This window comes from Spermophilus citellus (genome assembly GCF_964194105.1).
Source record: "Spermophilus citellus genome assembly, chromosome: 6".
In the NCBI taxonomy this organism is placed as follows: domain Eukaryota; kingdom Metazoa; phylum Chordata; class Mammalia; order Rodentia; family Sciuridae; genus Spermophilus; species Spermophilus citellus.
Window position 1 is genome coordinate 88,570,363 of NC_138187.1, and position 27,385 is coordinate 88,597,747.

The following is a 27,385-nucleotide window of genomic DNA, read 5'->3' on the forward strand; positions in this document are numbered from 1 at the left end:
CATCAGCAAATGCTCTTGACTCTCCCTTCAAAGTGGCCTGAACTCACTCCTGTCTGCTCCATCGCGTTCACCTGGTCCCAGCTGCCACCTCTCTCCTGGGCTGTTATGTCAGTCTCAGAATTTACTTCCTGGATTCTGGTCATTGTACCCTAGAGCCTGTTCTTGACAGAGCAGCCAGAGTGAATCTTTGAAACAGAAGTCAGATCTTGTCCCTCCTTTGCTTGTCCCTTCCTGGGGTGTGTGATGTGCTGGATTCCATGTGTGACCTCCACTGCTCTCCGAGTCCCCTGTCCTTGCAGCTCTCAGGTGCTGGCTTTGGGCTGCCCCTTACCCCTTCCCTGCTGTCCCTTCAACACCCACATGCTCCTGCCTCAGGCATTTGTATTAATACTCCATCTGCTCAGAAAGTCAACCCCTATATTTCTGCATGGCTCCTTCTGTCACTTTCTTCAGGTCTGCTTAAAATCAGAGATACAGGCCCCCATGCCACCCCCACAGCATGCCGAGCTGTACCTGCCACCTCACTTTATTTTTCTTCATAGTTTTCCTGCCTCTGCCTGTTATGTATTAAATGTGCACCTTTTTAAATGTGATCTGCTTCCCCAAGTTAGAATGTAAGTTCTGTGAGGCTGTAGTGTTTATTTTTATGGTTGCTTTACCCTGCTGCCTTGAATAGTGCCTGGAACATAAATATTCTTGAATAGATCACTGAAGAAATAACTCCAAAAAAAAAAAAAACAACTAGGAAGAATAGAAGGCCTGCAGAGGTCACTGGCATAATTTAAATGGACTAAGTCCGCTGTGAGTGCTTCTGAATGATTGCATGGAAAAGAAAAGGGCTCAGTTGTTAGATGACAGTTAGCATACAGTGACTTCACAGCGACGGCTGCATCTTCATGATCCGCTAAAGAGACCCCAGGCTCAGAAAGGGAAGGAGTGGAAAATGCAGAGGAGCGTGTTAGGGTTGGATTGGAGGTAAAACATCTCAGTGTGAGAATCCCACTGCTCACAGCTCGTTTCGTCCAGGTTTGCATCTTGCTGAAAGTGAATACTGGACTTCATATTGACTCCTGGGTGAGAGTTTTTTCTTTTTAAAGCCTTTATTCCATATTATTGCTTTTGAGTCTTTCAGAAGCTAATTATGTGATATTATAGTGTGTTTCCTCATTGGATAGGTAGTAGAGATGCACAAGCTTTAGTAATATGTTCAATACAGCACTTGGTTTGGGTGACATAGTGCTCTGTAACTGGTTTCCGCTCTCCAGCCACTATTTTCTGGACTGTTTTGCTTTCCTTCCCTAACCTGACACATTCCTCAGGTATGTATTAGAACAGACTGGATGAGATGTGGCTGGTGCTACTGGTAATTTCCTCTTATTTGAACCTGAGGAGAGATGTGGTTTTGATGTAATGTGTACACCCAGTACTAGAGCTCAGAGTCCTTCCACTATGGCCCCCTGGCCAGTTCCCAGTCAGTAACGTGGCTACAGGAAGGTCCTGGGGACTGAGGCTTTGCATTCATCAAGACTCACAGAAGACGAGGTACCAGCTGCAAGTAGAGTCACTCCTCTTCTGGGGATGAGGGTGTGTCTAGGCAGTGTGTCGCCAGCTGATTATTTACACAGTCTGAGGTGGTGCAGGTCACTTGACGAGGCCTCCTCCTGCCATTAGGGGCTGCAGTAAATATGAGACATGTGGGGCTGCTGCTGCTGGTGGAGCACAGAATTCTGTTTTCCAGGAGGCTTTTTTTTTTTTTTTAATATGTAGAAGTAGTAGACTCTAAAATAATGGTAAAAGCATAATATAGTAAATACATAAAGTCAGTAACATCGTCGTTATCAAGTCTTACGCGCTATACTTTTATACGCCTGGCAGCACAGTGGGTTTGTTTACAGCAGCATCGGCACAGACCCCTTGACATAATGTTGCATGTTGTCATTACGATGGCTATGATGTCCCGAGGCAGAAGAAGATGCTCAGCTCTGCCATGATCCGGGACCAGTGCTCTACATGCAGTCCATTGTCATGTGGCTGACATTGCCTGACTGTACCTCCATGAAATGCCCAGTCTGTTGGTGTCCTGGGCTAGCTCAGTTTTTGTGATGTTTGACATAATTATTAAACAGATCCAAAATCATATCTCTGTAACTGATAGGAGTTAAACAATGCCCTGAAAATCTATATTTGAGCTTGGCCTAATGGCAGTGTGGTTAGGTGACTCAGGTTTGCACCTATGACACACTGTTCTTAATGTTTCACAAGCAGAGTGAAGGGCCTCCTGGGGAAGGCTAACTGGAGAAAGGAGATGCTGTGTGATAAGGACTTTTTTTTTTAATACCCACATTAATGTCATTCTCTGTGAAGGGTATTTAGTCTGTTCACAACATGCTGAAGACCCTGGTGGCACATGCCTGTAATCTCAGAGGCAGGGGAGGCTGAAGCAGGAAGATGGCGAGTTCAAAGCCAGAGGCCAGCCTCAGCAACAGCAAGGCTGTGATTTCTTTAGCATTTAAAAAAAAATATTCTCAGTTGTATATGGACACAGTTACCTTTATTTTATTTATATGTGGTGCTTTATTTATATGAGGATCAAACCCAGTGCCTCAAACATGCTAGGCAAGTGCTCTATCACTGAGCTACAACCTCAGCCCAGCATTTCCGTTCTTTTTTTCTTTTTCTTTTTGGTATGTGCGTGGGCGTGTACCAGGGATTGAATTCAGGGGCCCTCAGCCCTTTTATTTTTATTTTTTTGTATTTTATTTAGAGGCAAGGTCTCACTGAGTTGCTTAGCACCTCGCTGTTGCTGAGGCTGGCTTCTGGCTTTGAACTCACGATCTTCCTGCCTCAGCCTCCCCTGTCGCTGGGATTACAGGTGTGTGCCACCATGCCTGGCTCATTTTCTTTTTTTTAAAGCTGTGAAGTATGTACTTGTCAGTATGATTGTAGGTTTAACCCTGAGGAAGGAATCTCTTCTATATGTTGGCATCTGAGACCTGGGTTTGAGGCCAGAGAGAGTTAAGTGTGGCAAAGGGAGAAAGTTTTTCTTTCCCCTCTTGTCAGGTATAGCCAGTGAGTGGCAGGGGAGAATGTGAGTGGAGTATGAGCTTGCAGTTTCATAGGTGCCTGCTTTCCTTTTCTCTGGTTCAGCAGTTCAATACAGCAATAGTAAACTTGGCCTTCAGGTGGGGTTCTTAGATTCTTCTGGAATTTGGGGACAGGACTTCATTTCTTTGGCCACATCACTGAGTTGGGAATGTTTGCAGGACACATGATCCGTATCTCTTCACCAAGTTATGGCCCAGTGGTTCTCTTAAAGAAGGGTACAGGTGACTCACCTGACATCAGGCTGATGCTGTCCATCCAGTGCAGTGCACTTAACTTTTAGATTCTCTTTAGTGGCGCCTAGAAGCTCGGGTTCCTTAAGGCTTATGAGACATGACCCACTTCTGTTGTTCTTACTTCTTTACCAACTCCAAGAAGCATGTGAAGAGAATCTCTGGGATGGCAGATGATAGAGAAATTGAGTTTCTTTAAGGCCTGTGTTTTGCTACTTAGAGGGACGAAAGGTGGAGCTAGTTGGTGCTTATTCTGGGGTTTCGAACTGCAGCATGTGAACTATATAGCAAAATAGGGCCACGGTGGGCCATCTCATTTTATGGGTATTGGAAAAAATCTTATAAGAGGCATAATAAAGGAGGCATATCTGGTCAAACAATAAACATAAAGATCACAAAATCTATGAATATAAAGAGTTCACCGTGACAGTCACTTGACCACAGGCTGAATGCTGCTGCCTGCTGTCTCCCAGATGGTGGCTTGCCTTTGCTTCTGAACATTACAGATTGGAGGCTGCAGTCAACTTTCTGTTGTCCACTCTGGGGCTCTTCACTCCCCAGCGGCTTCTGTTCACCACAGTAATTCTGGCTTGGATCAGTTTCTGTGGTTGTGGAGGACGCCATATGATATTTACATGAGATGTGATATTAGCATGAACTTCCCACAGTGGCCTATGGATTGTTGGGGTGCCAGGGGAATAAAACCTCCTGTTTATTAAACTAGGCCACATTCCAAGTGATGGTTGTGCCACATTTCAATGTTTTAAAATTGAAACTCTCCTCTTCATTAAGAGGAATGATTAAGAAGATATTGCGATTGTTTAATCTAGGGAGGATTTTATTGTGGATTTAAGCCACAATAAAAATTATATGCATGTATTATATGCATACAGATCTTTGCAGATTAGGCTTTTTTTTAAGGTGCTTTGTACCTCTCTTGAGTAGGCAGTTGCAAATAGTGTCTTGGACAGGGGAACCAGTGTGAAAAGAAGTTTGAGTTTCTCCTTTTGACTTTAGGTCTTCAAAGGCTTACGATCTAATGGAACATAAGGACCTCGTGTCACAGGGCAATGTAGACTTTACCTGGCCTTCGGTGTGCTCCTTCTTGCACCCTGGTGGTTGCCTGCTTAGTGGGTGTGAGATGTGCAGAAGTCATTGCTCCTGGGTTTTCTCCTCACTCCCACGCATAGCCATTCTGCTTGAGTCTCCTTGACTGAATGTCATAAAGTCAAGCACACCACCATCGCTATCCAGTGGATGTTGTGGTGGTATTGATGATCGCTCCTTATCATGGAGCCCCAAGAGGGTGACAGACATTGCTGAGCCCTTGCCATGTCATTATCTCACTGTCCTTCCTATAAGTTGACTTGGTGGGTGTTTTAGTTCTTACTGTAAAGGTTGAGGGAATTTGAGGCTCAAAGAAGTTGATTTCTTGACCTTCCTATTACAGAGAGAGCTCCTAAATAGAACTTGGATTCAAACACAGACCTAGCTGAACCCCAAGGTCCTTTTATTTTTATTTTTTTTCTCTCTTGCTTTTTATTAGAGTTCAACAATAAACTAGGATATTGAAAGATGGAGCAAAGTAATTATTACTGTAACAAAGAACCAGAAGATGAATGCTGAGAGCATTAAGTGCTGCCTGTCCAAAAGACCATATTTGATTTTGAATATGTCCATCAACTCATTCTTCCCTTGCTTTCAACAGAGGCTCTCTGGGCCTTTTGAACAGGATTATTCTTTATTGTCCTAATTACAAATGTTTCTGCCCTGTGCTGATACCAGTACTGTAGAAGGCAGAAGTTCTCTTCCGCCAAGTTAGAACCACTGGTGTAAGCCAGAATTAGATGCCCCATTCTTCTTGACAGTGATTTGGTTTAGGCAGAGGCTATTGCCTATTTGGGTCAGCAAAATGATGAGGCACTTTGCCAGATGGTATTTGAAATCTTTAAGAAGAGGCACAGAGAAGAGGTGGCTCTCTCTTCTTCCTCTGTGCTTTATTTTGGCTGGCTGAGACTCCTGGAATGTCTGCAGCCATCTTGAGACCATGAGGGGCCTGGACTGGGAAAGCTGTCACAGTAGTGGTGTTCAAGGACAGGAAGAACCTGGGTCATTTCTGATGTTGCTGGCTCTTTAGTGTGCATATGATGGTGGTGGTGAGGCAAACATTACTCCATGACAGATATCCTCCATGACAGCAAGGAGTTCCTTATGCACAAGGCCTAAGCCATCCTTCTCAACCCATGAACAAGCAGAGCAGCCATCTGGACTGGGAGTGGCCCCTGAGGAACGTTTCATCCCTCCCCTTGCCTTTACAAGTAAAGACAGACACCCCTGCCCAACCTGGTGTAGGCCATAAGGGAATCCACTGCCTCCAGCAATAAGAATTGCAGAGAAAGGGCTCAAGACTGGCTCAAGACTGCAGCCAGCAGTGGTTCTAAGGACAGGTACAGAGCATCTGCCCTTCAGGAGATATGTGACAATGTCTGGAGACACTTTGATTTTCAGAGTGGGGGTGCTGTTGGCATCTAGCAGCTAGTGGACTATAGATTCAACTAAATATCCCACCATGCATAGGATGGTTCTCCTCAACAAAGAATAATCTGGTCCCCAAATGCCACTAGCACCAGTGCTGAGAAATCTGGTCTAGGGAGTGAACACTTTCCTAAACCAGAAACAGGTTGGCAGGTTGAAGCACAGGGCAGCTGCGCCCTGGGAGGCTCTGGAGATCCTAGCAGTTGTTGTTAGCCCTGGGGTCCCTCCCATTTGGAGTCCTCCCTGTCTGTGGCAGAGCATCCTCCAGGAGTGCCTGTGTTCTCCAGCCACAGCTTCAGTGGCTGGAAGGGACAGAGCAGTCAGGCAGCTTAGTGGGGCTTCCTTCTTTCTCTGGAAGGTGGTGTCTGCACACAGGGAGGGAGCTCAGACCCCGAGTCCCATTTCCATGACAACAGTGGGGTTGCAGTTAGGGCTTTCAGCAGAAGGGGTGACCCTGGCTAATTGCATCCACCACATTCTGCCAGTGGGGTGTGCAGCTGGCCCCCCAGCTTCCGCTTTGCTCTCTTCCAGCCTACAGGCTGCCCAGAGTGTTGCCGTGGGAACCTGAGGAGGCTCCGTGGCCTGTTGGAAGCCAGTTAAGAGGGAGGAGGAGGTGACAGCAGAATCACTGTCCCCCTGCACACAGCCCAAGTGGGCGCTGGATTTCCCGAGCCCTGCTGGAAAGAAGGGTGGATTCCTTGCCATTTACTAAAGATGTTTAGCATTAATCAGTGAAAGATATTCTCATTGCCTGTTTTGCTGGTTGTTTTTTTTTTTTTTTCTTTAAACAAGTTTGATACCATTTTTCTTTGGACTTACTGTGAAATAGGCCTTGCTTAATCACCTTTTATAAATTGTGTGGTTCAGGTTGAAGCACAGAATACCATAATGTATTTCTCATTGCTATTTTTTAACATCATTGAATTACCACAAGTAGATAAAATTGCTATTTACAGCTGTAAGTAAAAAATGGAAAAGCTTATTACTTTTCAGCTTATAGATTTTTTTATTACATTCTTGTTGTAAATATTTCACTGGCTAAATTTAAATCAGCATGATGGAATTGAAATGGAATAATACTATTGATTTAATAAATGCTGGCATCTTAATGTCTGTTTTTTGATGAAATTAATATTACGAGAGCAATTCTCTAATGAATATATGAGCACTAGGTCATTGGTAGAATAAAGAGGAACAGTATGATAAATGGCACTGATTTTTTTTTTAGCATGACATATCATGCTGATGTGAATAAAGGGATTAAAGTGTAGTTCATTATATATCAATTTGAATGTAATACTAATTAAAACCTTCCTTTGACTTCACTGAAGCCTAGTCTTAGAAATTATGCAAATTATTGAGGTCTTGGAAAGAAGTCTGTGCAATGTTTGAGTTCCCAGCAGACTCCCCAAATTGGCATGTTGGAACTGGAAAAAATTAATACTGTGCAGTATTTTTGTGTAAGTACAATCTGCCACAAGATTTGCATCCTTGAAAAATTGGGGATGTGTGAAATGCCTGTCTGTTTCTTTGTCCATTTTATTTCCTATCAACATAAGCAAAAAGGGACAACCAAAGAATTAAAGACTGATGTTCAGATGCTACCACTGGGAAGAAAATTGCCTGCAGCCTTCAATTCTGGAAGTCAGGTTTAAGACTTTAGCCTTTGCACAGCTAAGATTTTTCTGTTTTTCTTACATTAAAATCCTTAACGAGTACATTTTAATTTTGTTGTGTTAATTAGTTTGAACTTGTTCTCTCCTGTGCCACATTCTTCCTAATTGTGTCACGTGAGATATGTTTGTCTAATGAAGTGGGGACGAGTAGATGCATTAGCTATTTTTGGAGGCTGTGATAGCCACATACTACGTTTTAAGAGCAGAACTGCAGCTCTTCAAGTGCCTGTAGGAAGTGGGATGAGTGAAGTTCAAGTGGGCGCGTGGGACACAAGTACTTCTTCTCTTTGGTCTCTTTCTTCTCTCTGTGTTAATAATCCTCATTGCCCCCCGCAGGTGAGCACCTTGCCAGGGAAGTTGGGGGTGCCATTTTCCCACAACCACTAATATCAGGGCGGCTCCATATCAGGCGTGTTTCCTGCATAGCTGCTGGATTCTGCAGAATCAGGGAGCATCCTTTACTGGGGATGGCAGCCCCCTTAGAGGCAAAGACGTCCCCGTGGCTGATGCTCATAGCAGCGGTGACCCTTGTGTAGCTCGGACACCCAAGGCATGCTTGGAGCTGAGGGGGCCTCCTGACCTCCTTTCTCACGTGGGAAGGGCGAGACCTCTGATGGCACTGTGAAACACAAACACTACCTCCAGTGGTTTGCCCATATCTTCACCCAGGGAGATGCTTCACGTTTCTCACTCCTCAGTTATTTCCTAAGCTTAAATTTGAAACTTCTCCAAGTCAGGATGCACATTATCTAGTGTTGTTTTCATTCAGTGCCATGTTTAATACACAGATTGAGATTAGTCAGGGATTGCAGCCAATCACACGTATGGGATTAGCCACATAGATCAGATCGAGCTCTCTTGACTATCATTGATAATTTAGGAGGAAATTCACATCAGCAAGCAATGATCTATGAGGGGCCAGAGATATTTTCCTCCACATGTTGCTTTGGTCTTTATTACTTACTATATTAGCATATGAAAGCAGTAAAGATATTTGTTAATTTGTTTTATTTTTGGTTTTGTACTAGGGATTAATCTAGAGGCATTTACCACTGAGCCACAGACCCACCCCACCCCACTCCCCTTTTTAAGTATTTGAGACAGGGTCTCACTAAGTTGCTGAGGCTGGTCTTGAGCTTGCAATCCTCCTACCTCAGCCTCCTGGGCCGTTGAGATTACAGGCATGAGCCACCTCTGCACCCAGCAAGGTATTTGCTAATTGTTGGTGACTGGCCATTTAAAAATGTTTTGGGGATATAACTTCTTATTTCAGAATTTCCTCTGACATACTTTTTTATGAAGCCATTGAAGAATGTTATGAATTAACAGCAAAACAGGGAGGTTCTAAGTAAATGATTAGTATATTGAGGGCTGCCACTTTTCAACTTGGTAGTAGATGTCTTTGAAGTAAGATTATAGGAGCCTTTAGACTGTAGAAATTTTATGTTTATTAAATTACCAATTAAAAAAATCCTTATTTGTTCCTTGCTCCCAGTCTGTGATTTAGTCTGGTGGCTAGATCATAGACTTAGAGTCAGACTGCTTATTCAAACCTTGACTCTCTCCTTGCATAGATAACTTAAACCTCTCTGTGACTTAATTTCCTCTATAAGATGGTAGTACCCCACAGTCTTTGTGAAGGGAAGATCATACCATAGGGCAAGTGCTTGCCAGTATGTATGCCCAGCCTGTCCCCTGTCCTCACTCCCACTGGCTTGATATTATACACCAGTTCAAATTAGTCTTAATGCTGAGTCACAGAACCGTCCCAGGGGAGAGTGAAGAACACTTAGATCCTGGAGGGAGTATGGCCAAAGAGCCCTGTGAGAAAGGAAGTTATGTAAACAGATTCTCTTCTACCATGTCATTCCACTGAAGGCAAATTCCCTGAAGAAAGATTGATAAGGTTGCTTACTAAGACAGCCCTCCAATAAAATGAATGGCATTTTACTTTTGATCAATATAAAAACTCTTTTAGGGCAAAAAAAAAAATGGGTAGCCCTGAGCATAGCTGGGAATAGTATTGCTGGCATTTATGATAGGAAAGTAGTTTTTCAGTAAGCAATTTAACTGGACTCCAGTGCATGTAAGCAAACAGTATCTCTTGAATGTGATGGGCTATTTGTAAATGTACTGTGGGTTTAGTAATGTGTCCCCATATCACGAATAGCATCATCCGTGATACAGATATTGGGAAGTGCGAATGATTCTCTAGAGCTTTGCAAAGACCAGAATGTCTCTTTTAAACCACAGTGAAATTTCCATTAGCTCTCAGGAGATAATTGATTTTGAGATTCATCTTTGGGAGCCAGGAACCCTCTTTCCTTCTCGTTGAAGATGATTAGCTGGGTGTTTGTGTAAATGAACACATGTATTCGAACTGCATTAACAGCCCAATGTAGAGGGCCTGGCAGTGATTACACTTGTTTTTCAATGAGAAAATCTGCACCTTTTCTCATACAAATATGGATGCTTAGACACATACACAGAACTTGACTAATTGGGAAATTCACTGGTGTTGAGTTCTTCAGATGTCATAAATGTGGCTATTTCTTAGAAGTGCCCAGTGATTTCTTTTGCCTTTTCCATCACAGTCGCATGCCTCCATCCGGTACACACGTCCCAGCCTCCCTGATTGCATTTATTGTGCTTCCTCTCCAGCATCTTTTTTTTTTTTTTTTTTTTTTGGAAAGGGTACCGGGAATTGAACTCAGGGACACTCAACCACTGAGCCACATCCCCAGTTCTATTTTGTATTTTATTTAGAGACAGGGGCTCACTGAGTTGCTTAGTGCCTCATTGTTGCTGAGGCTGGCTTTAAACTCATGATCTTCCTGCCTCAGCCTCCCAAGCTGCTGGTATTATAGGCAGGTGCTGTAGCGCCTGGCCCAGCGTCTTCTCTTTATCATTCTGAGTCACAGGCTTTTCACAGTTCAAATTAAGATTCACCCTCATAAGTCCTTTGACTGTCATAATCACAATGATATTTACTTTTCATATTCTAGAAGTAAAATAATTACTTTTGAAATTTCTTCTGGCCTAGGTCTTCCTTAGCTGTTCCTTGTCTTTTCCTTCTTGGACAAATGTAGGTTTTTGGAGTGTCCATTCCAACACCTAGTAGCCTACTCTGTGGTCCCCAATGGTTTATAATGAACTAATGGTAGAACATAAAAGAGTGGATGTCAAGAGATCATCTTTTTTTTTCCCCCACAACCTGCAGTTTAATTTAATAAATATTTATTGAGGTCTTTCTTGGGTGGACAGCACACCACAAATGAGAGTTTGGCATCTGCCAAGAAGCACTGCACAAATGACGTGGCCGTCTTCCGTCTTCCATGTTTTCCAAAGTTCTCTAGTGGCCAGAAGTTTCAATGGTGAGCCTCTTTAGAAAATATTAATCCTGCTTCTGCAGTAAAAAGTTATTGGCATTATTGATCATGGACAGCAAAAATATTAGAGGATATAGTCAAACTCTCAGGCATTATTTGTCTTTAGTCTTGAATTTTTTAAATTTCCATTTTGTTGATTTACCTTTGAAACTGGTGGGATTTCTACCTTGTCCGGTAAGATTTTTTTTTCAATGTTGATTTAAAAAAGGACCTTAAGAAAGTGAAAATGAGGACTGAAAGATACAAGAATGTACTTTATAGTTACTGGATTAATTTCTGAAATTTGAAATTCAAATTTAATAGGATAGTACAGATATATGTGAACATTTAAGGTCATCCTACAGTACCTGTGCTTGGATGTGAATGACTTCAAATCAGTGATCCAGGCCAAACTGAGAGCTGGGGTTGAGAAAGGGCCTCAGGCGGTGGGTCAGTTCTGTTCAGAAAGCTGACTCCACTGAGAGAGCAAAGGCCAAAGCAAAAGTGTATGAAGTGGAGCAGGTGTGCACACTGGACCTGCTGCAGGACAACAGGTAGACCAGAAGCCTCGATCGCTGGTGCGCAAAGGGTGGGGGCTCCCTCCAATGGGGACTTGTGAGAGGCAGAAGTTCCAAGAAGAGCCTTGGAGTGGAAGCCATCAAGGAGCCAGAACCAATTCCTGTGAGTAGTGACCTGAAGCAAGTTTAGGTGTGTAGCTGTGGGTGTTGAGAGAGAGTGACATCAGGATATCCCATCACAGATTTGGAAACAGAAGGGCTTCTGAGAAGCAACTCACCTTCACCTGGGCCAGTGTCATTAGTGCCCGAGGGATTTCTGTATTATCAGGTGGCGTAATACTGATTGCTTAAATTAGTTGAGTAGGCCCAGGTAGTTTTTTTATAATTGTAGAATAAAAGGTTAAAAGGTTTTTGTGCTTCAAAAGGGAAATATATTACCTGCAAAACCCAAGCATGTGACTCAGTTCCCACTGGTAGGTACTGGGGCTGTCAGTGCCCGACAGGAGCTTAACTTTTAATCTCTTAATTCAGACATCAATTAGTCATTTTCAATTTAGTTCTTATGCCTCTACACCTGTGGTTTATAGCCCTGCCTTGGTATTAAGGTTGGTGTGTGTTAAGACGTATTAACTCCCTAGACTGGCTTCTCATTCCTTTTCTTTTCTGACCCGCCTTCACCAGCCACCTTCAAAAAGAAAGATTTTATTTGCAACATAAACGATGAAAGTCATCACCTGCACCTAAGAATATCACCCGTGCTTTTCTTTATGCATACAACTTTTTATAAAGTGTTGATTGTAAGCTCTTAAAGAATTTATAAAGGTTGCAGCATAAACAAAGTCATTATGGGCACCTAAGAATATTTCCTTGTGTTTTTTCCTTATGCATATAATTTTTATAAAGTGTTGATTATAAGTTCTCAAGGAATTTGTAAAGGTGTACAATGCCCTCATTCCTTTGATTCATTTTTTTCTTGTATTTAACTACCTTCCTTCTTGCTCTGATTAACCCCCTCCCTGGATGTGGCATTAATCGTTTCACTCAGACCCAGCATTTATTGTGCATCTTTGTGTACAAAGATTTTTGCAGACTGCTGTAGGGACATGAAAAGTCAAAGGGTCTTTGTGGTTCTGTAGGTGTTTATAATCTGTACTTTCTCTGGCCAAGCATAAAGCAGTGGAGAGTTTTATGAGCATTTCCTCTTCCCTGGTCTCCTATTGGATGACAGTATTGACCAGCTTTTGGGGTTGAGGATGGAGGGAGCAGGGATAGCACAAATGGGCTGTCTACTGTCCTCAAAGCTGGGTATAGAATGGCATCAATGAATTAATTAAAACCCACTTTGGATTTTTTGATAGAAGACAGCAGTAGTTTCTCAGGTATTTTTGTACATCACACGCAACTGATGTGTTTGGAAATAATAAGATTTATGCAGCCACTGTTTTCTCAGGGACAAACTGAAAATGCATTTATTTATTGGCTACTACTTATACAGAATGAGTTAAGAGGTGACCTCCATTTCAGCAAGATAAATTCTTGGATCCAGAGTCCAGCCATCCTCATTTATTCTGTGTAGCTGAAGTGGATATTGAAATTTCTTTCTACAGAAGACAGGGAAGCCCCAGTTCTCACACGCCAAGTTGCTGCAAGCACCTCATAAAATTGCCAGGCATCTATTACAAAGGGGTGCTGCTCATCTTTATTAAATATGAGTCAGGTTCTGGTCCTATAGGGCATCTTTGGATTTGTACACACAGCTCCAAGATCATGGGCTCCCTAACAGTAACTGCTAAGGCCATTACTAGTTAGGAGCACAGGAGGGGGGCAGACCATCTCCCAGCAGGTATCACTGATGCCCTGTGATGTAACTCCCCTAGCAAGAGGCCACGTTTTCTGAAAAGTCCCCTGCTGTGTTTAAGATGACTGATTGCCTCCATTACTCTGCTGTGCTTCAGTTGAGAGGACCTGGGAAGATCAAAGCAATGTAACGTGAGTTTTTTTTTTTCCCCCTAGTGTAAATCTCAGCGTGGTCACAGCGTGCCTTGGAAAGGCAATTTAGCCTGCAGAAATAATTAAATCCTCAGTATCTTGCAATAATTAGAAATTTGAAACAGGGAGGGTTAATTATTTCCATCAGCTTTCAAAAACCCAAGAAAATGCTCAAGGATAGCACCCAGACGGTCTCTGTATTCACAGTACCAGTGCCTTCAATATTTTTGTCTTCTTCCCTGCAGGATCATGCAGACTTGCGAAGCCATTTCTTCACAGTTGGGATGAAGCTAGAGACAGTGAATATGAGTGAGCCCTTTCATATCTGTCCTGCATCAGTGACTAAGGTGGGTTTTGCTCTTCTGTTCTTGGCCTTAACCCCCAGAGTGAATCGGCTCCATGCCAAGCAGATGAAATATACTCAACACAAGAATGTGCTGCAGGACCAGATAAGCCAAAGGGACATTGCCGTCCCCCCAGTCCAGTTCTGTTGGAAGCTCTTTCGATCCCTAGGGGCAGAGTGACTCTGATCAGGTGCCTCTTCGTAGAAGAGATAGGTTGAATTTCCCTTCTGCTAGCTGTCTGCGGGTGAGTTGCGTGTTGTCGTCATCATAAGAGTTAACTCACTTCTCCTGTGTGGGTAGGAGTGAATAGGATCTATTTGTATTTTGAAAATGCCTGAAAATGCTGGGAAGCAAATTCTCAGCTCCCCGTGAGCCAGCATTTCTGCCTCCTTTTGCATATCTGCTTCCACTGATTGAAGGAAAACTCATGCTTCTGAAACTTTCAGGTCCAAAATGAAAGACTTTCTCATGTAGAGGCATTTTAATGATCTGATTATTCTTTAAGGTTATAATATCTCTTCTTAATAAGAAATATCTCCATGACATCACCTGCTATAAAACTTAAATCGTATGTTTCTACCTTAAATATTCCATTACTAATGGTGGGAAAACCCAACAAACTTAGCATTCTTAGCCCATACGTGGCCTTTTCAGAAGGAGGAGTTAAAGATTCAAAAATAAATTATATTTTAATGTTTTTTCAAAGAACCTCATTTGTTCATGGAATGATAAGTGTTTCAGCATATTTGCGTTATTTTTTTAAATTTATGATTTGGTAGAATCTTAGGAATTCAGTGGTGGGTATGTTATAGAATGTGAAAAGTGGTTACAATCCTAAGTTGCTATTTTCCTCTTTTCTAATCGTTTCCTTTAGTGAACAAATTGTTTTTATAACTGTTAAGGTGAGTTCTTTAAGGAAAAATTATTGCCTTGTGCTTTATGGAGATCTTGGGTTTGAAACACAATGCCTTCCCATTTGTGCATCATCCATTAAAAACCTTATTATTGGAAATGGTCTTTTGGGGTTCTTTACTGGTAGTCTTCAAAATTTTTTCAAAGCTGAAGAGTTGTACCTTGTTGAAACCTATTGAGAATTTGCCTTCATTGCTGCAGAGGTTGATGTTCATTCTCTGGATACATGGCACATTGCCCTTATTCTGAGAGGTGACAGTGACAACTTTATCTGGCATTTCAGAATAAACTAAATAGAGCCATGTGCTGAGCCATCCCTTGGAACCCCGAAACACAGCTTCCCAGGCCCAAGACTGCTCTTCATGCAGTGTGGTATCAGAGCATTCTTGGTGTAGAAGATATTTACAACAAGATTATTTTCTCAAAACACTGTAAATGTTTTAGAATATTATGTTTGAGACTGTAACACACTATGCTGTCATGACTCATCACAGTGAAGATTTCATCTCCCTACCTCCCCCTCGAGGTTTTTCTTCATGGCACGACTGTGGGGATGTGAGTAAATATATTAAAGCAAACAAACAGGAATGTGGATGAGCGTGTGGCAGATGCAGTATTCAGTGACCAACCTTCAGCAGTCCAGCGGGACTATGATTTTTTGGTGCCCCACAATGGTGAGATGTCGACAGAGGATGAAGATAGTGTCACCTGTGACGTGGACTGTCTTGATGAGAGGAGAGGGCACTGGAGTTGCAATCTGGATTTGGGTTTCTGTTTCTGTAAGCTCGGAGATGTGCAGTTTTGAGCAATTTGATTAACTGCCCTTGAGCATTGGTTCTGAGATCTTTGGATTCTGGACCAGATGGAACTCAAACCAGCAGTTCTGACCATTTGGGAATGTGAAAACCAATGTGTGTGCCCACATGAACCTGCATTTTAATGGGTTTTGGAGATTCTTGGTGCATGCCTTTGCCGAGTCTTGTGTGCCTAAAGATCCTGCCACGAAACTTACTTGTTTGTTTGTTTTAACGTGTGAGTGTCTGTGTATGAACATTATAGAATATTTTTGCAGATATTTTCTGAGCATTTATAGGCACTGTTCTGACAATAGGTTGTGAACAAAGTCTGATATTTTTTTTTTAATTATTTTATTGTTGGTTGTTCAAAACATTACATAGTTCTTAATATACCATATTTCACAGATTGATTCAAGTGGGTTATGATATTTTAATGAGGGAAAACAGACAATAAACAAAAATAATGAATAAATAAATGTAGTGTTTACGGGTTACTTGCTGAGGTGGAAAACATATCAGGGAAGGGCTAATGGAGCATCCGGGTGGAGGGAGAATGTAATTTTAAATAGGACTGTCAGGATGGCCTCCCTGGGAAGGCTGGCCATGTTGGATCCTTTGCTCTTTTCAAAGGCTTAGAACTGGAACTGTTTACTGGAATGAACAAAGAGGAGCAGAAAAGCCAGTTTCTGCTCCTGTTTAACTTTAAACTTGGCTACTCCCAGGAAATACTTTATAAGCTAGGTACCATAGCTTAGTAAAAATGTTAAAGTTCCCTAAGAAAGACCAGTCAATGTCTGTTGAGTTGGGAAAGCAGTCTTTTTTCCATCCTGCTTCACATACAGGGATTTAAACCCACCATGGTTTTCAGTGTGGGGGACCGACTGATTTTTGCCCTCTTCTTGGTTTTATCAGCAACTTGTTCCTTTTTCATCTTTGATGTTTTCTCTTATATTCCTTGGGTATTTATTCAGTTTCTCTATACAAAGCATTTGGAAATACTTTGATGAATGTCAAAGAGCCATCAGTTCATTGTGTTCTCAAAGAACTTAGGATCTGTTGGTGGAGACTGTTAAGTGATTAGCCTAGGAAAGAAACCAGGATCCTCAGTACAGAGTTTGTGTCTCATGCTCTGGGAGCACAGAGCAGGGGCTGTTTACTCCAGCCAGGCCAGTAGCATTGACATTTGAGTTGCACCTTGAAAAACACAGCAAGTTTTAATAGACTAGCGAGGTGGATGGGGTGTCGTAGTCTGTGAAGCAGGCTTCCGGATAGTGATCACCCCCTGGGCTTCAGGTGGGGTCTCTGGAGGGTCCCGATGCAGCGTAAGTCTAGAAATTTCATGGACCAGATCTTACCAATGTTGGGATGATCCGAAGGGAGGAGTTTGGTGCCTGCTGTGGACGCTGAGAAACCAGCTGGTCTTTTTAGCACCTGTCTTAGCTTTTGTGCCATCACTTTGATGACATATCTGTTTGGAAGCAGTGCCAGCATTACATGTGAAATACCAAGGAATTAACCTTTGCTTTTTGTCTTGTTTCAGGTTTTTAACAATCATTTTTTTCAAGTGACTATTGATGACCTAAGACCAGAACCTAGTAAACTCTCAATGATGTGTCATGCGGATTCTTTGGGGATTTTGCCAGTACAATGGTGCCTTAAAAATGGAGTCAACCTCACTCCTCCCAAAGGTTTGTATCCTGTGAAAATTTGCAAGATATTGGTGACTCCTGATGGTGTCCTGTCATTGAAGCCATGCTGTTGTTCACCTGGAGAAGTTTGCCCTATAGAGAGCCTGTGTGCAGAGGAAGTAGAGTGTTCTTCCTGGATAGCTTGAGGCAGGTGTCCCTCAGCCTGTCCCCTGCTGTGATGTGTGCCCTTGGGCTCCCCAGCCCACTTCTGTCAGCTGCAGTTCTTCCACCAGTGACCCTGCATCGGCAGCTTCGCTGCTCCTGTGTGGCGGTAAAGGGAGGATGCGATGTTGCTAAATGATTGAGTTACGCTCTTGAAAGTGTCTGAGAAGTGGCTTTATAAGTGCAACAAAATGCTAATAAAGCATTTCTTTAGATTTTTATTTCCAACCCATCAAATTTTCCCCAGGGCCTAGTTGCTCTCAGATATACATCAATTTGTCACTGTAATACATTAAAATCATTTGCTTGGGAGTCAGGATGCATTAAATTAGTTTTAGATTGGGATCCAAGAACCACACTTTGATCTGTCCAAGTAGTACCTTTCTCATTTAGTAACATGGCTTGTTGTCTCCCCTTCAGGTCTGAGGTTCGTCGAGGCAGGACAACAGTAAAATGAAGCGTGACAGTGTGAGAAGGAAAGTAAAGGAAGTTATAGGAGAGAACTGGGAAAAGAGTAGAAAAACAAACTTTCTTGGGGGATATTTTAATGGACAGCTTCAGATTTAAAAAAAAGTTTTATGTTTGAATCCCTAGGGATCAGATTACTTCCGGTGTTAGTTAGTTGTTTTGGGATGGTAAGTTTCTGTTGCCCTGTGGCTATCTTGTGCCCTATGCATCATTTAATTGGGCTACGCCAAGCTTATCTGTAGCACAACTGTGTTTTCTGGGCTTTTATCTCCTCTTTCCTCCACACTCATCCCCATGGAGGAGAGAGATGCCTCTGGATATTTCCGTTTCTCCTGCTGACCCGTTAGATTAAAGATGCGTAATCATGGCATGTGGTCTAGTGATTACATGGTGAACTTCCACAAAATGCTGCTTACCAGCCATGGTTTTAAATGTCTAACTCATCTACTCCTCAAATTAATGCTGTGAGAAAACTTAGTCATGAAGAGTTTATATATAATATGTCCAAGGGCCTTCAGGTGGTGGGCAGCAGGCAGGAGGCCTGGCCCCTGAGTCTGTGCTTGATCCTGAGGGAGGACCCCAGTCCACGAACCCGCCATGTGTGTTGCCCTTTTGGACTTGAGCCAGATCATGTCCTCAGTTTTCAAGACTGTCACCAGGGGTACCTTTGGCAGTCCCTAGGTATTCTGCAGAGTCAAAGAAATGATAAAAGTCTAGGTATTTTTATAACACTTTAATGTGACCCCACTTATTGTCAGAGATGTATAGTAATAGATAAGAAGTACTCCTGCCAAGTTGGAAAGGCCCTAAAGGCCATCTTTGTTTTTTACTAACTTCCTCAGTGCAATGTGTGGGGAGGGGTCCCTTGTCATCAAAGGAGACTTTTTCTAGATATCTAAAATGCAGCTGGTTTAGACTTGCAAATTCCTAGTTAGTTGGAATTGGATCTGTTAAAGAATTTAAAAAGGGAAAGTGTTTATATCAGTGTTTGGCAGTTTGATCTGTCCATTGTGGCATAGACTTCATAGCTATCAATGTTTTTAAATACATTCTTTTTTTAATATTTATTTTTTAGTTGTAGTTGGACACAATAACTTTATACTGAGGATCGAACCCAGGGCCTTGCATGTGCTAGGCGAGTATTCTACCTCTGGGTCACAACCCCAGCCCCTTTAAATATATTCTTATGAACTGTATATAGTCAGATTGCTGATGTAGCGTGGATATTTACTAGAGAAATGGGTGTGCCTATCTGGATACTTGAATTTTATGATATTAAGAAAATTGTTGTATATTAATGTAATTGAACTGCTAAACATGCAGTGGAAGGACTGCACAAATGTATTTATAAAATCCAATATTTTCCATGTCTTCAACTTTTTTATGCCTCTAAATATCTACCATTACCAGTTTTTTTCTCTGTCATCCAAGGATGAAATTGTCTTCATCCAGCCTTCCCAGCTCTTTCTTCCCCTATAGGAAATGAAGTATGCCTTTTGTATTTGCAAAGAAAAAGAACATTTTTTTTTTTTGTGGATGTGATAGGTTATTTTTAGCAAATCCGGTATGATTGGTTAGTGGATGCCAATTAAAAAATCTCAGGGATAACCTTTTAAACCCTTAAAGCATTTAAAAAGTGATACATAGAATTAGTTCAGGATCCACTGGTAATATGCAGGAATTTTCAGGCCATGGGACTGTTCTCTTGAAACAATAGAATTTTTACTTATAAACAGTGCAAAAAGATGAGAAACTTACAGAAAAAATGGACAAGCAATATGAGCAAACTAAAACTAGGTAAAAGAATCAATGATTAATATGCAAAACTCATCATGATAAGAGAAATACAAGTATAAATCATGTGGAGATGCTATATATTTATCAGAGAAGGCAAAAGTCCAAAGGATAAAGAACGGAAGCATTGAGATTTGATAAGTGCAGGTTGCCAAAGATGCTCCAATGTCACTGTGCAGGTGCAGGTGCAGGTGGTGCAACTGTGTAGAAGGTGGCGAAGGAGATGCCTTTACTCATTGACTCAGAAGTTTCACTTCTGGAAATTTCTCCTAGAGGAATGGACTATACAGAAAGTGTATGCATAAAAGGGTTTTTTTGCCACATTATTTTTAATAGCAAAAGACTAGGGAGGAAAATCCAAGTGTCCATCCATAGGATATTGGTTAAGTGAATTTTGGATATCCATCTAATGAAAACTATGCGGTTATTGGAAATAATGAAGGGAATCTATGTACTTGCATAGAAAGCTCTATAAAATGCACTGAATGATAAAAGTTTTGTCAGTATACCATAATATCTTTCTTGTTTGTTAGAGAAGTAAGTAAGTAAGTAAGAGAACTTTACCATGGTTGCTCATGTTTTTGTAAGTAATCTCCTAAATACTGCAGAGTAAACTAGCTGGAGCTGTTGTTTCTGTGTGGGCTTATGGCTTAGGGAGGTGGGTAGAAGGAGCAAGGGTAGGAGTGGGACTTTAATGGAGAGCAGCTGGCCTTTCACATCCATGTCCTCTGTATTTGTGGATACAACCAACAGTGGGTCAAAAATATTTAGGAAAAATTATACTGAACATGTACAGACTGTTTACTTGTCATTATTCCCTAAATAATATAATAGAACAACTATTTACATCTCACTTACATTGCACTGGTTATGATAAATAATCTAGAGACAATTTAAAGTTTGCAGGAGGATGTGCCAGGCTATACGCAAATACACCGCCATTATTAGTATAGGGATTTGAGCTCCCATGGATTCTCATGTCAGTCTGGGGTCCAGGAGTCAATCCCACATGGATACCAAGGGACTATGATATTATTTTTAATCTTGGGAACTTAAAAATTGGTGGCCCTAAACCCGACTAGCAGATGTTAATGGACCATGACTTTTACATGATGGAAATAATCTATATATCAAAGCAGTTGGCAAATTATAATCCTAGGGACTCATTTTCCAAATGCCTATGTAAGTTATGATACAATTGTGATTTTATTTATTGAGCTCCTTTCCCTTCTCATGAGAGTGGAATATATTTATTTTTGTAATTAAAGTGAGTAAGAAATTAGAGGTGGTGGTGGTGGTGGTAGATTTTGTAGTGTGGTTTAATGGTTTCCTTTTGGGGTAATTTATTACCCACCTTATCTCAACACGAGGCCTGGGAAGCTTGCTGTGGAATTTTTCAGATAACTTTCTTTGCTTTATTAATGTGTGGAAGTAGAAGCTTTTTAAGCAGGTTTGTTGTTTTAAACTTGAGGTTTCTATCTAGAATATGTTGGGTTGATTTACATACCTAATCTCCAAAAGGTATGAAGTGGAAGCAGCAGAGGAAGCAAGATATTTGGTGGCAGATGAGAGAGAAGCATAAAGATCTCAGATACTATTCCTACTTTTATATATAAATAAAAATGTGACATCCTGCCCCAGGCCTTAGGGACTGGACATCTAAGGTAGAGTGGACAGAAGTTCCCAGTTCCCAGGGGACATTCTGCAGCAAGTGCTTTCCTGTTAAGACAAGGACAGGGGCTGGGGATGTGGCTCAAGCGGTAGCGCAGTTGCCTGACATGCGTGCGGCCCGGGTTCGATCCTCAGCACCACATACAAACAAAGATGTTGTGTCCGCCAAGAACTAAAAAATAAATATTAAAAATTTTCTCTCTCTCCCTCTCCTCTCTCACTCTCTCTTTAAAATAAATACTTATTTATTAAAAAAAAAAAAAAAGACAAGGACAGAACCTTGGAGATTTTACCTGAATAGCTTAAACTCAGTAAACACCAAGTCGGTATTACATGACAGGTTAGATTAAACAAGGACATACATAAATAAACTAAGCAAAAAGGTATATAGGTCATCAACCATGAATTGCTATGTTTAACTTTTTCCGTTAACCTTCATGGTATGTGATATCAAAGGTTAGTTGTAGAATTAGAGGAAGAAACGTTCCACCCAGGGGGATCTTTTGTAGAAAATGTTCAACCTTTAAATTTCTGTTGTAAAATGTTGGAGCAAAGGCTAAAGTCAATGGCTCATTTTAGCACTTTCATATATAACTGTTAGGTTGACCATTTAATGGACACATATAAACTGTTAGTGGAATTTAGGAAGTCAAGGTGCTTAATTATTATCAGAATACAAAGCATCGAATGCTAATTCATGTACTCTTTTCCTAAAGAAAAGCTTCAGTCACTTACTGATGGACTTAGTTCATTTTGTCATTCATTTTATTCAGAAAGGGAACAGAAAAAAAATATAGATACTCATGGCCCTACTCCTTTGAAAAGGTGCTGATGCTCTGCCATGTATGATTCAGATTTTTATAAAGTAGAATAAAACATTATTGATAAAGTTGAAGACGGAGTCCTCCTTGACTCCCTCACTTATCACATCCTGAATCAAGTTACCTGGTGAATCCTGTCACCATTTTGAGCATTTAGGCTGTGGGCTGTGTGATCACCTGGCCCAAGTCACCATTGGGTCTCACGTGGTTACTGCAGTGGCCCCTTGTTTTCTTCAACAGACTGATCATGTCAGAATATCAGTCACACACATCCCTTCTCTGCGTGGACTCTGCACTGTCTTCAGGCTCACTGTGAGTCCAGGTCATGACTGTGACAACAGATAGCACCTCCTAGCTGTTGCAATGTCCATTGCCCATCTGGTCCCCAGCCTCTTTGCCATTCCTATGTCATGGTGGCACAGTCCCTCCTTAAACCCTGGCACTTACTTTTCCTTCTGCTCAAATGCTCTCCCCAGCTTCCTGGCTCACTCCTCCTCCTTCAGTCTTGACTTAGTGTTGCACCTTCTTGGTATCGTCTTTATGGGCTGCCTTATAGGATATTGATAGCAAATTGCTACCCCCACCATTTTTATCTCCTTCCCTGTACTTCTTTTTTTCCACAGAATTTCTTTCCATATAATATACAAGTAATTATATATATATATATATATATATATATATATATATATATATATATATACACATACATACATACATATATGACTTTTTTGTCTTGTTCTTTATTACCCACTAAGATGAAAGCTCCACAAGAGAGAAATTTTTCCCCCCTCTTGGTCACCCACTCACGCCCGGTGGCTAGAATAGCATGTGGCACCTGCTAGATACTTGTTGAATGTCAAATGAATTGAAGCTCTGTCCCCTTCTGTCACCACCCATATTTTTATATATTTATTTCATATCCAGCAACCTTTCTAAGCTTTCTCAAGAGCATGTTTGTATAAGATATAGATGATCTGATTCCTTTAGATTTGCTAAAGCAAGCTTGTAAAACCCTCTGCAGCTGGTGCTGTTGGTCTTTTATTGAGCTTGAATTTACTTCCTTTAGCAGTTATTGATTTCGCTGGGGCTACCGTTTCTGGGTATGACTGGCTGGGTAATGGATATGTACTTAACAGTGGAGTTTGTTTTAGCTGTTTTAAATTTACTGTCAGGTCATTCGGTTCGAGCCAGCTTATTAATTAAATTGTTCAAATGTTCTACATCATCACTGTATTTTTGTCTGTTCTTTAAATTTTCAAAAGAAAAAGCGCTTTTCTTGGAGGAAAGTAGGGAGAAGAATCCATTTGTCTGCCCAGTTTTTCAGCATTTTCACTACTCTGGAGGACTTTGTGTGACATTTTTTCCTGCTCCATCTGCCCATGGGAAAGGACAGGGTGAAGACTTATGTTTTAGAATCTCTGTTTCGTGCTGTATCTCCAGCATCACAGACAGTGTCTGCTCCATAAAGATGTCCCTGGTTATTCTGAGCATGGATGGCCGAGTCTTGCACTAGCTCTCAGATGGTACCATGTGGAATTGTGAGATTAGACAGGGCATCCCATGTGCAGCTGCCTTGGAGGAGCACACCATGGTTCCTTCTTGACTCCCTCCCTTAATCAGAACTGCAGGAAGGTAGTGGCAATCTCTGCTGCTTTCTTGTTTCAGTGATTAGGCTGCCTGGGGCTGGGGTGGTTTCTGCAGCAAGGGGTCCTTCTGCTCTCTCCCTGAGCCCAATCTTCTTCCACCCTAACCCCCATAAGCTCCTGGGCTACTCAGCTATGACTTTCTGAGTCCTTGTAGTTTTTTGGCATCTGCAGATTTTCTTTCATTTTTTTGAGTTTTGCTATGTAATTAATTTTTAAAATTATATTTCTTCTGGCAGTAGAGAGAGAACACTTTTAGATTTTCCCAGCTAGTTACTGGACTTGAAATATGGTCTTGTGTCTATATTTCTGATTTGTTCCTGATCAGAAAAAGTTTTTTTTTTTTCCTCATTGTGGGGAATTGAAAACAGGGTCAGTCACTTTAATTGAAAAGAGCTGGGAGAGTAAACTTTGAATCATTTTTAGTATCTGAAAATATTATTGGCTGTTGACAACTTGATTCCCTTTTCTTCACTTCTTCATTCTTCAGTATTTTGAAGACGTTTTCTGGTGACAGTTGATACTTATTGGATGTTCAGTTCTATCCTGGGGACATATCTGTATCTCTTAACATTATAGTTATAATTCAAAATAGCATGTTGTGCCTGCTCCCAGAGAGAGAAGGATATTAAGTGTCACATCATCACCTGTATTAAATACTTCTCAACATAATTCTCTGAAAGATAAGGAAGTAGCATGGTTACCATTTCTACTAAATTTAATTGTTTCTCTTCTCTCTGCTTACTGTCCTTTTTCTTTTTTTCTCCCTGCTTTATTCTGTAAACATAAAAAGGAAGAACAGCCCAATTGGAAATGAGTGAATGTGTAGATGTTTAAGACCTGCCCCATCAGGAAGGCTTAAGACTGTCAGCTAAGAATATGGAAATAGCTGGAAGAGTTCAAGAGGGCCTTGTAAGTTTTAGTAACCAGGGGCTGGGGTTGTGGCTGCGTGGTAGAGCATTTGCCTAGCATGTGTGAGGCCCTAGGTTTGATTCTCAGTTTGGATATAAATAAAATAGAGGTCCATTGACAACTGAAAATAAAATTTAGCAAACAGTCGGATGACAGCAAGTTCTGCATGATCTTTCTCCCTTTTGTCCCATTGTTGCCATTGGGCATGTGGCTTCAGGGAGTATTCAGGGACTATTGGTTGTTCCAAACCAAGCCTTTGTAAGGAAGAGAGATCAGCTTTAGGTTAGTGAGGTGCATAGAGCAGGTAGGTGCCCAGCGTTGGTGAGATTTTCTGAGCAAAATTGGGAACCTGTTCCCAGAAGGTGGGTTCTGCTTTTGTCTATGTATCTGGGTCCTGGTATTTGAAGATGGTTGTATCACTTTTCCTTTCAAAAGAAAGTTGAGCTACAAGCTAAGGAAACTTGTTATTTACACTCACAGTTCTGACATTTAACAAAGGAAACTTGCTCTAGTGTAGAAGAGCTCTCCTTGGGGCCATTCCCCCTTCAGCTTCCTGGGTGAGATTCCTCAGAGCTTTCTTCCTCACTCTCCAGGCCTCTCTCCACCCTTGCTTTCGCTCCTTGGTGCTATGGGTGTCAGAGGGGGAGTCTCCTGCTCTCGGAGCTGCTGGGGCTCGAGAAGTCAGGGTCCATACCCTTTGCATTCTTCCTCTAAATAGCAATTAACCAGTTCAGCAAACTGGATAAGAAACGCTGAAGAATTCTTGAAAAAATACATTTCCTTCTCTTAGGAAGTGTTACTACTTTGTTGGACTTCAGTTCATTTTTAAAAGAATGCTTATATCACAAACTAATACATATTCGTCCTTCAAACTTTGAAAAATAGAAAAGTCTAATAATCTGTTCTTTTTAATAATTCTATCTTGATGGAATAACTTTTGGTATGTATTCTTCCCAGTTTCTGTTTCCTTGGGTATACAACTTTGTATACCTACTTCATTATTTTACACATCATACATTAACTTATGTGTTCACACTTTGCTTTTGTCATTGGTTAAGCTGTGTCATGCCAAAATATTGATGACTTTAAATATGGCGCATCCAAAATCTGTAGGTGAATCGTTCAAACACTTCCCTGTTGCTCTTGTTTTAAGTTGTTGTCTTTATATATAAAACTCTTGCATAGTTGTCCCCTTTGACCCCTGCATAGGATGGCTGTTCTCACCTCCTCCCTCTGCTTCAGCCTCCCCATCTTTCTTGCTGATCCATGAACACTCCAGACTTGCTCCTGGGCTTTTGCGCTCAGTAAATCTGGGGTCTGGTATCCCCTCTTCCCCAAAGAGCTGCATGCCTCCTTCCTCTGCCCCAGGACACCCGTGCCACCATTCACCTTATCAGGGAGCCTCCTTGACTGCTCTGTAACAGGAGCGGCCATCTCCGTGTGCTTTCTGCACTTAGTCTCTTACTATTTGGGAGTATCTGGGTTTTTAAACTGAAGCTTGTTGTGTCTCCCCTCATTGCAGGTGAGCCCTGCTAGGGGAGGGGTTTTGCCATTTTGTTCACTTCTGTATCCCAAGTATTAACACCTGCCTTGCACATAGCATGTGCCAGGTCCATAGATTTGAATAAAGAACCATGTGAGGGAGCAGCTGTGTAGGCTGGAGGTGGGCATATTCTTGAAGATTCTGACCCATGGCACCTAATGAAATTGACACCTATCTCCGTGTTTTGAGTTGTTCTCCAAGAAGAAATGCTTACAGAGGCCTCTTTCCCAGCAACCTCCAGTGATGTCTTATTAATGTTTTTCATTTTGCGAAACCAGTAGTTGGCAAAAATGATATTCTTTTCCTATTTTCTATTACAATTGCACATTTTACTTTTATAGCCATCTGGTACAAGAATTTTAGTCCCGTATGTCTCCTTTATTAGAGAAAGAAATCTTTCCATAAACTTTTTCCAAACTCCTATCCCAAGCCACAGGCCAGGGGCATGAGGCCACCGTGATGGTCTCTGGATAGCCAAGATTCACTTCCAGATGTCAAGGAGGGGCCTAACCAATGCCAGAGAAAAAACTGGATTCTGTTAGCAAATCCCAAGACAGATGGCTGTGGAAAGGCAGTCCTGGGGTCTTCCACATGCTGAATAGACCCTTCCACTGATTGACCTGTGTCCTGATTATCTGATGAAAGTGAGCAAAGATGCCATGTTTTCATCTGACTTTTTTTACTGAAATAATTTCATAATCATTATTGCAAACTTGGAAAACACAAAAAGGTTAAAGAAAAAAGTAAACAAGAGTCCAAAACAATTTTTTTTTTTTTGTGGTGCTGGAGATCGAACCCAGGGCCTTATGCACACAAGGTAGGCACTCTACCAACTGAGCTATATCCCCAGCCCTAAAACAATTATTTTTGATATTTATTTTTTAAAGTTTTTCTCAACACTTTTACTGGTCTTTTCCTCAGCATATTTTTATATAAATATAATAATTCAATGTAAGCTTGCAGCAGTGTTCACATCTAACGCATAACAACCATTTTTTCATTAAATATTTTTTTTTCAATATACTCTTTGAAATTTCATACCTGCGTGACATCCTGGGCATTTGGATAAGTCTCACATCATTTCTTGTTGTTGAATGGAAAGTCATTACATAATCCCATAAGTATCTTAATGTATCACCCTTTCTCAGGTTTTAGGGTCCCATTTATGGGATAAATTCTCAGAAGTGAATTTGTTTCTGTCAAAGGGCT

The 27,385-nt window shown here is 41.4% G+C and overlaps 1 protein-coding gene across 4 annotated transcripts in view; it reads left to right on the forward strand.

Annotated features, from left to right (window-relative positions):
* SFMBT2 (Scm like with four mbt domains 2) overlaps positions 1-27,385 on the forward strand; it is a 221,244-nt gene that overhangs the window by 130,206 nt on the left and 63,653 nt on the right. For all 4 annotated transcript variants that reach the window (XM_081297166.1, XM_081297168.1, XM_081297167.1 and 1 more), the window contains 2 exons: positions 13,667-13,768; positions 17,015-17,162. In XM_081297166.1, the coding sequence (XP_081153292.1) occupies positions 13,667-13,768; positions 17,015-17,162 (250 nt within the window). The remainder of the gene's footprint in view (positions 1-13,666; positions 13,769-17,014; positions 17,163-27,385) is intronic.